At 36.5% G+C, this 10,069-nt stretch overlaps 2 protein-coding genes across 2 annotated transcripts; both read right to left on the bottom strand.

Moving 5' to 3' along the window:
- Window positions 1-3,072: 3,072 nt before the first annotated feature.
- Window positions 3,073-3,986, bottom strand: LOC112417256 (uncharacterized). The gene has a single exon (XM_024772595.2). It carries the CDS (start codon window positions 3,941-3,943, stop codon window positions 3,266-3,268), a length of 678 nt encoding a protein of 225 aa, XP_024628363.1. The 5' UTR covers window positions 3,944-3,986; the 3' UTR covers window positions 3,073-3,265.
- A 3,101-nt stretch (window positions 3,987-7,087) lies between these two features.
- LOC120577724 (uncharacterized) lies at window positions 7,088-8,285 on the bottom strand. Its single transcript, XM_039829561.1, has 2 exons — window positions 7,558-8,285; window positions 7,088-7,246 (listed from the first exon to the last, which is right to left on the bottom strand). The coding sequence occupies exons 1-2, from the start codon at window positions 8,222-8,224 to the stop codon at window positions 7,209-7,211; spliced, it is 705 nt and encodes a 234-aa protein (XP_039685495.1). The 5' UTR covers window positions 8,225-8,285; the 3' UTR covers window positions 7,088-7,208.
- Window positions 8,286-10,069: the final 1,784 nt, after the last annotated feature.

The following is a 10,069-nucleotide window of genomic DNA, read 5'->3' as shown; positions in this document are numbered from 1 at the left end:
AATATTAGTTGTACTCTATGTAATTTTACCATTTTAGCCTTCATGGTTGTATTTAACCATGGTCTTGTGATTCATTATGGTTGTACTTAACCATGGTCTTGTGATTCATTTGGAATCAATCAAACATTTCAACAATTATCTTCATCTAAAACTCTTTCAATACTACTTTTGTATAACTTCTCTTTTGTATTGGATTCTTCTATTCAAAATTATTAGAATCCCTACATTTGAGACTTGAATTTTATCAGTTTGTTCATAGAATCCGTTATTTCCATCTGACATGTCTACTTAGCTCATTAAGAGTCACATGACAGATGGTTTGACCATTACATGTATGTTTGAAGGATTTTGTTCAGATATTTTGTCAGTCAACACCATCCATGATTTGACTTATCAGGTTTTGGGGTAATCTTTGTAGGTTACAAACTAAACTTAGATTTTGTTGAGAGTGCTATTTAAAATACAAATTGATGAAGTAAGTTGAAAGTGCAAATTGTGAAAAATTATTTGGCCAAGAAAATGGTCAGTAAAGTGCAACCAAACACCGGTAAAACTTAAGTTCAAAAGTGAATGAAAACCAAGTAAGAATATTTGACAAAGTCACATAAAGTTACCAGGGAAATAAAGATATAATCAAGTAAATTAGTAGAAAGTAATTTGACATGAAAGGAAAATTGATGAAATTAGCAGTTCAACAAGAGTGATATAAAGAAATAATATAAACTGATGATAAGGAAAATAAATAATAACAAGAGTGAACAATGTCTATTTCTGGCATCCTAGGCTCTCTTAGAATGAACTCACTTGGACTGGTCCAAGTGAATTGCAAATGACATTTGACTTAGGATTATAATGGTTTAGTTCACGTAAACACGTTTTGGTGATGAAAAAAATGGTAGAATTGGAAAATATAGATATGTATGTTATTACCTTGCATGATATCATGAGTTCTCCTTTATGTCATATCTAAAAAGAAAATTTATCAGACCGACCCTATGTAAATATAAACAAGATGTCCAACAACATATTTATATCCGATGCGCCAAATCCATCCAAATAATCATGGGATGGATTTTTCTTTTTATCACGTTATCAATTATAAGTTGTTTATTTTTATATGATAATAGTTAAAAAGTCAACCTTTTAAGGTCCAAATAACATCATTTTAAGAACATAAGGACTCTCTGTGGTCTCAACTTTCAAGTGTACCAAACCTACGAAATGGTTCTATAAGTAGCTCAGTTTCTTCTCTTTCCATGTTCTTACCCCTGATAAATAGTGTTCTATGGATTTAATGATATTTTTAAAATGTTGATCCAAACTTGAGGGGACTAGAACCATGATAAACATTGTTGTCGTTAAATTAGAGTTAAAAAACTTTCATTGATCAAATTTAACATTTTGAAGGTAACGTACAAATTGATATGATGATGCATAAACTTCAATTATTATTTATTAACAGTGATTAGGAAAAAAACAAAAATTGCAAAACAATATTTGGTTGACGATGATATATGTCTGCATGATTAATGATGATTCCCATAAAATCCACATCTTGATAAAGTTTGGCCAAAAGAAAAAGACACTTTGTATTTGTACATGACTTTTCGACTTAGGGGCATAGCATATACAACTTGAGGCTATTGTTCATGAGAACTTTTTTTTTTTTTTTTTTTTTTTTTAGATAGACGAAATGGCAAAGCCATTATAAACTCACACACAAAATACAAGTGGAGGTACCGGGGTTCGAACCCCGATCATGGTATCCGGCCTAACAATTTCGGTACTTTGTCAGTTGAGTTAGGATTTCTGGATGAACTTTATTAATTTATACTTCATCAGAATGAATCATAAACGAAAACTAATCAAATCAAATTACACATTAAAACGAGGTAGTATCTTATGTTTTAACTTGCACTAGATTGACAAGTTTTATATAGTTGGCTAAAATATGGTTTTAATCCCTGCAAATATATCTCGTTTTGGTTTTAGTCCTTGTAAAAAAAAAATTGTTTTTGGTCCTTGCAAATTTTTTTGTTTTTTGGACTATTTTCAAAAACAAAAAATTTTGCAGGGACCAAAAACTACAAAATTGGTTCAGTTATATTGTGTCACGTATATAAATTATCACAAAAGTGGGGTAAGAGACTATTTTCAAAAACAAAAAATTTTGCAGGGATCAAAAACAAATTTTATTTTTTACAGGGACTAAAACCAAAACGAGACATATTTGCAGGGACTAAAACCATATTTTAGCCTATATAGTTTAATGACTACTTATTATATTTACAGGTTAGGGACTAAATTGAAGAAAGAGTGATACTTTAGGGTCTAAACTGATGGTTTATTCAGAAAAAAGTTTGACTGTAGTAAAAAAAACACTACTGTAGTGGTTGCTTCTTGACAATAATGGTTAATTTCTTCATCTGAAAACAACAAAATTGGAGGTCACAGGTTCTAAATGAATCCTTGCAGCTGAATATTGATATTCAAATATTAACCAAAGACTAACCTGAATATATTGCTAAAGGAGAATCATTACAAACTAACCTAACAAGAAAAGACTAACAAACTAAAAATCAATCTAACTGCCTAATAAAAACAAAACAAAGATGAACAAACTAAGAACAGATCGACTCAAAGGTATACTTAACATAAGTATAATGTTTTTCCAACATGTAGATGAACAAAATCATATAAAACTACCACTACATAGACTAAATCAAATAATCCACCAATGGCTAAACAAGCAAGATGACTAGACATCCATTGAAGAATCGAAGATTTGAAACATTTATCTTTTTGCCACACTGCTTTACCAAAGAATTAAACTAACAGCCTCTACGGGAGTAGTAAATTAGACATAGACCCATTACGAAAACCACTACTAATATGCATCTGGCCAATCCATCAAGACAACGTCAACTAAGAAGAATAGGCTTTCCATAGACATATACCCATGACATGAAACAAACCACAATTACATAAAAGAAACAAGGAAAAACTGAAAGTTGAATGGTTGAATTGGATGAAAAATTAAAAGAGAGATGGCATGTAAAGAAATGAATAAGGAAAAGGACTAAAATGCATAAATGTATTAGTGACATTCACATGGTTCCAAACAAACAGAAGAGTTATAAAACAAAACAATTATTAAATTGTGAGTTGCTTCCAATGTCCCCGAAGAAACCTAAAGCTATTGCAGCACCAAAAAGCTCATTTCTTCCTTTCCTCCAATCATCCCACAAATGTCTTGACGTGCTTTCTAAATGATAGAAACCAAGCTTTCAACAAAAACCTTGGCAGAGAACCATTGTATTGGATCGATAATTCTAGTCCTCTTTGCTGTATTATCCCTCAAATTATATAGAATTGCCCGTTGTTCTTGATTATTAGCCAATATTAGTGTATCGTTGTGATCAGAAAGGTGCAATGGCAACAATTGACAATTTTTCAAGTCAGCAAAATCATGAAATCTAGTTCGAAGAGTTTGGTAACTAATTTTAAGGAGTTGAGTCCATGGCTCTTCAACTCCAAATGTTTCCATCTGCCATATAATGAATTCGGTTCTTCTATAATCATGAGAAAAACACAAGGAATCTTTCAATATACATAAAGATGGTGGCTTAATAGATGACATTTCATCAAAAGCACAGGGAGACATCAACTGTGTGTATGACTCTGTTTCCACATCAAGTGAAACAATGACAAATTCCTTAGCCTCAATATCCTCCCAAACATCAACATCAACACTAACGGGACGATCTTGAATGGCCAACCAATTAAGACGACCATTCAAATACACACCATCACTCCCACCCTGACCGGTATATATATTAGGAAGAGGAACCGCGGGAAAATCTGGAATAGTTTTCCAAACATTGTCTGCCACACTTAAAACTTGCACATGAGTTCTATTTTCAAATACATCCAACAATAACATTACAACCTTATATGTCTCCGATGAATTATCATACACAAAAGCAAACTTGTAAAAGAAGATAATTGCTTCTGTTGTTATTAATTCTATGGAGTATACAGATGTTATCCTTTATACATGTGGGAATGATAATGTGCTTATTAGCACAGACTATACAAAGCAACAATTAAATATGGACATTAAATTAAATCAGTCAACTAAGAGAGAGTCAAGTACTGATGTAATTAGCAGGAGCTATACAAGGCAATAATTAAGTATAGACATTAAACTTAATCAGTCAACCAAAAGAGAATCAGGGAGTTATTAGGTAGGATCATGATTCTTAACACTCCCCCTCAAGTTGGAATAGATGTTGATCATTCCTAACTTGTTGATAAGGTTGGAAAATTGTGGAACGCTCAATGCTTTAGTGAAAACATCTGCTGGTTGTTCTGATGTTGAAATATGGTAAGTTTTGACTACTCCGGCTTGAACCTTTTCGCGAACAAGGTGACAATCTATTTCTATGTGTTTTGTCCGTTCATGAAATACCGGATTTGAGGCTATATGTAGAGCGGCTTGATTATCACAAAATAATTTAACCGGTTGTTGATGCTCTATTCCAAGATCATATAGAACACTCCGTAGCCAAGTGATCTCACAACAAACAGATGCCATGGAACGATATTCCGCCTCTGCACTTGAGCGGGATACAGTGACTTGCTTCTTTGTTTTCCAAGAAATTAAGGAATTTCCAATAAAAACACAATAACCTGAAGTTGACCTGCGTGTGTCTCGACATCGAGCCCAATCTGCATCACAATAAGCATTCAGCTGCAGTGAACTTGTGGATGAAAAAAAAATGCCTTGTCCAGGTGTTTTCTTGATGTAGCGTAGTATCCGTTGCGCAGCTTCTAAGTGTGGAATGCGAGGCTTGTCCATGAATTGACTGAGGATGTGAACAGGATACACCAAATCTGGCCTTGTAATGGTCAAATAGATTAATCTCCCAACAAGCCTTCGGTAAGAAGATGGTTCAGCAATGAAATCACCATCTGTTTTGCTAAGAGACAAATTCTGCTCCATTGGAGAATTGGCAGGCTTTGCTGCCAAGTATCCCATGTCCTCCAATATTTCAAGTGCATATTTTCTTTGTGAAAGTGTGATTCCTTGTTTGGATCGAGATACCTCTATGCCCAAAAAGTATTTCAAGTTACCGAGATCCTTTAGCTTGAATTGTTCCATGAGATGAGCTTTAATTCTCTCGATTTCTTGGAGATCATTTCCTGCCAAAATTATGTCATCGACGTAAACAAGGAGAGCGGTAAAGCTAGTTTCATGGCGTCTAACAAATAAGGAGTGATCTGATTTTGATTGAGTAAAATCCGCAAGAACGAGTACTTTGGACAATTTGATAAACCATTGACGTGAGGCTTGCTTTAGCCCATACAAAGACTTGTGAAGCTTGCAGACACGTGTCTCCCCCTTTCTTCCGTAACCGGGAGCCAATGACATGTATACTTCTTCCTCGAGATCACCATGAAGGAAAGCATTATTGACATCTAATTGTCGAAGATGCCAATTCATGGAAGATGCCACAACAAGTAGTAACCGAACAGTAACGAGCTTAGCAACCGGGGCAAATGTTTCACGATAATCAAAACCTTCAACCTGACTGTACCCTTTTGCAACTAAGCGAGCCTTGTAGCGCTCAACGGTTCCATCTAGGTTGAATTTGATTTTGTAAATCCATTTGCAACCCACTGGATTCTTGTTTGGAGGCAAATCTTGGAGAGACCAAGTGTTGTTATCATGGAGAGCAGAAAGTTCTTCATCCATAGCAAGACGCCACTTTGGATCCTTGACTGCCTGTTGAAAGGAGGTAGGTTCTTTGACAACTGATATGCAAGTGGTGAAAACACGATGGGCAGCAGAAAGTCTATCATAATTGAGAACTTGAGACAAGGGATGAGGAATACCTTTAGGAGCAGCCAACACCGAGTGAGACGACGGTAAGGAACGAGTCGGCAAGGACACTTCTACGTGATACTGTTGAAGGTAGCTGGGTGCTTGTATCTTTCGTTTAGGTATAGGAGCAGGAAGAGGGGTATTATGAGGTGCTTCTGGTAGTGTCAAGGTTGTAGAATCGGAAGTTGCGGCATCTGAAGTGGACGTGGTGGTAGGAATAATTGTTTCTAGAGGTGCTGTAGTGGGCGCCACAATAGGTGGTGTTTGTTGTTGGTCATCCAATAATAATGGTGTTGGGGAAGGAAAGAATGGCATAGCAACATGAGGTACAGTAGTGGTAATAGGAACTTGATGTGTTAAAGGATTAGACAGAGTGGCAGCGGAAGTATATGGAAATATGTGCTCATGAAACATGACATCTCGAGAAATAAAAATTTTCCCAGTGGCTAAATCATATACCCGATAACCTTTGGTACCATAAGGATAACCGAGGAAAATACAACGAACAGAACGTGTGTCAAACTTTGATGGTTTGTGATGGTGGTTGGAGGCAAAACATAGACAACCAAAGACCCGTAAGTGGTGATAAGTCAGTGGTTTGTGGAATAGTACCTCAAAAGGTGTCTTGCCTTGAAGAATGGGCGTTGCAGTGCGATTGATTAGGTAAGTGGCAGTAAGGATAGCGTCACCCCAGAAAGTTTTGGGAAGATTGGCTTGGAAAAGTAAGGCACGAGCTACATTAAGAAGATGACGATGTTTTCGTTCAACAACGCCATTCTGTTGCGGGGTTGAGACACAACTAGTTTGATGTATAATTCCTTTATCATGATATGTGTTTGGGATGGAGAATTCTAATCCATTGTCACTACGAATGATTTTAATGCGGGATTCAAATTGGGTTTCAACTAGATTTATAAAGGTAAGTAAATACTTTCTAGCTTCAGATTTTGTATGTAATAGATAAACCCATGTGCATCGAGAAAAATCATCTACTATAGTGAGGAAATATTTTGCCCCTTGCAAAGTTGAAACATGATAACCGCCCCAAATATCAACATGAATTAACTCAAAACAAGATTTTGTATTGATAGAACTAGTGGAAAAAGGTTTTCTAGTTTGTTTAGCAAGTGGACAAATGGAACAATAACTGATAGAATGAAACTTTACAAGTTCAGAACACAGAGAGATTGCATGCATGCTTTTATTGGAGGGGTGACCAAGTCGTTGGTGCCAAAGATGAGGATTGGTTGAAGTGACCATGGCAGCAAACGAACGACACCCAGCAAACTTCGACGTATCTAAGTAGTAGAGTCCAGCTTCCTCAATTCCCGTCCCAATCGTCTTCCCCGAATGTTGGTCCTGCACAAAACAAAGGTTGTTGGTAAAAGTTGCATGACAGGAAGATGTTTGATTTAATTTAGCCACAGATATTAAATTTAATTCAAAGGAAGGGACACAAAGCACATTATAAAGTATGAGGCTTTTAGAAAAATGTATTGTCCCTATATGTGTGACTTGAGCAAGGGCATGATTGGGTAAATAGACATAACGATTAGTAACAGGACTGCTGGTGGTGAAGAATTGAGACGAACAAGTCATGTGGTCAGTGGCTCCTGTATCAAATATCCATCTAATATTCTTACCATATGTGAGATATTTAGGAGCGATACCTGAAAGGTTGTTCATTGTCGACACTTGATTGGCAACACTAACCGATTTTGTCCGATTAATGAGTTCAAGTAGATCATGGTATTGATCTGCAGTCAGGTTGTATGAGGAAGTTGTCTCAGCTTTGTCAGATTTGGAATTCACATGATTAGCTCTAGAAAGGGAGTTTGAGAAACCTTTCCTATCCCCTTGAACATTTTCTCGCTTGAGCTTGCGACAAATGTCAATGGTATGACCTTTGTAGCCACAATGATCACATTTAAGATGTTGGCGGCAATTTTCAGCAGTGTGTCCAGCAAGGTTGCAGCGATCACATTTGAGGTGTGGATACTTTGGTTGATAATTCTTGTTGAAATTCGGTGGCTCATTTCTGACAGCAAAAGCTACTGCTTCTGATGTTACTTGTGAAGAAATGTCACGTTGTTTTTCATCTTGAATAATAAGAGAAAATACCTTATTCACGGGGGGCAATGGATCCATAAGTAAAATTTGTCCCCGAGCTGTAGCATAGACCGGGTTGAGTTTCATCAGAAATTGAATGGTGTGTTGAGTTTGTTGATACTCCTTCAATTTCTTTGCCACGTTACCGTCACTTAGTGGAAGAGGACTGAGAGCATCACGTTCATCCCACAATCCCTTTAATTTGGTGTAGTAGTCACCAATGCTCATATCTCCTTGAACGCACTCGTGAATCTCTTGTTCAATGTGGAAGAGATGCACATTATTTGCATGAGAGAAACATTCTTTCAATTCACTCCAAATCTTGGAGGCATCATCATTATACATTACACTTTGAGCAATGCTAGGTGAAATGGTGTTGAGAATCCACCCCTTGACAAGGAGATTGCAGCGGATCCATTGCTTGTACTCCTTGGAAGATGTTGTTGATGGCTTCTTGATGGATCCATCCACAAATCCATCCTTGTTCTTGGTGGTGAGAGCCTTGAGCATGGCATGGCTCCAAAGAGGATAATTGCTCTGTGACAATTGTTGAGTCACAAGAACCAAACCTGGTTGGTCTGAGTGATGGAGATATAGTGGATCGCTTGGATCATCATATTTGTTGGTAAGGCTCTTATTTGTAGAGGCTTTGGGTGTTTCTAAGGTTTCATCATGTTCTACCATGATAGAAACTATGGAAAAAAATGGGTATTTGAGCTATAGAGGTTTGAGTGCTCTTGATACCATGTAAAAGAAGATAATTGCTTCTGTTGTTATTAATTCTATGGAGTATACAGATGTTATCCTTTATACATGTGGGAATGATAATGTGCTTATTAGCACAGACTATACAAAGCAACAATTAAATATGGACATTAAATTAAATCAGTCAACTAAGAGAGAGTCAAGTACTGATGTAATTAGCAGGAGCTATACAAGGCAATAATTAAGTATAGACATTAAACTTAATCAGTCAACCAAAAGAGAATCAGGGAGTTATTAGGTAGGATCATGATTCTTAACAAAACTTGCAATGTTTACTGATGGCCATATACATATCTACACTCAAAATATGCGCCAACTTCTTTGACATTATAAAATGCGCCAACCTTTTTGACATTGTAAGTACGACAGGGTTCCAGAAACGGAACCAAAACTCTACAGTTTGAGACACGTAATAATCAACAGCATAACAAATTAAACAAAACAATCCATTGCAAAATCCAATAGCATTGCGAAATTCCATATCTTTACTTGGATAACAAATATCTTGACTTTCATAACAAAGGTTATCCGGAAGGAGGATCCACGGGTTCTCAAGAAGAATTAAACGACGCACCGGGAAGGGAATAAGTTTCTTGCCTATGTTATCTCGGATTAGTGTCAAGTAAGGGTTTCGCGCGGAACGCTTAAGGTGAAGTTTGACGAATTTAGGATCAGAAATGATAGATCTCCAAGATTTGCATACACACCTCATTTGCATAAGAGATTTCACATCGGAAAAGGAAATGATTTCAGCGATAAGGTTGTCAGAGAGGCTTACCGGTGACTCTGCATTGGGTTGAGCTGGAGGATCACTCATACTCAACGGAGATGCGAACCGATGCTTGTGAATGAAAGCAGCAGTGGCGGCAGCGGCGGGGATGCAATGCTGGTGGATGAAAGGTTAGGTGGTCGGTGGTGGTAGTGGTATTGTTGACTCTTCCTGACTTACATACTACAAAAAAAAAAATGTAAATACCGGACAAAAGAGCATGAAAAAGACATGCATGAAAAAAAGACACGAGAGCATGAAAAAAAGACATGAGAGCATGAAAAAAGACATGAGAGCATGAAAATTATCAATAGTTCTTAAAGCCCAACGATCTATAGTTCTTGCAAAAAATAAAGAAAATGGGGACACAATCTAGAACATGAGCTATATTCAAAAAATAGTAAGTGATAGAGATCATGTGATGCTTAGATATTCTTAAATGTGGCCACATTGTTAAATATTAAAATTACTTGTTAGAAAGCAAAATTTAGACATACAAACGAAAGCCGATGTGGGATTCTTCATGCTTAATAAAATAT

This window comes from Medicago truncatula, chromosome 8, assembly GCF_003473485.1.
Source record: "Medicago truncatula cultivar Jemalong A17 chromosome 8, MtrunA17r5.0-ANR, whole genome shotgun sequence".
NCBI classification, from domain to species: Eukaryota; Viridiplantae; Streptophyta; class Magnoliopsida; order Fabales; family Fabaceae; genus Medicago; species Medicago truncatula.
Note: the sequence above shows the minus strand (reverse complement) of the source record. Positions and strands in the feature narration are given on the sequence as shown.

Coding starts and splice junctions, on each gene's coding strand:
- LOC112417256 (XM_024772595.2), bottom strand. CDS start 3,943: ATGTTATTGTTGGATGTATTTGAAAATAGAACTCATGTGCAAGTTTTA.
- LOC120577724 (XM_039829561.1), bottom strand. CDS start 8,224: ATGAGCATTGGTGACTACTACACCAAATTAAAGGGATTGTGGGATGAA. Junction 7,247..7,557: donor GACAATGAACAACCTTTCAG/GTATCGCTCCTA, acceptor TGTTTTGTGCAG/GACCAACATTCGGGGAAGAC.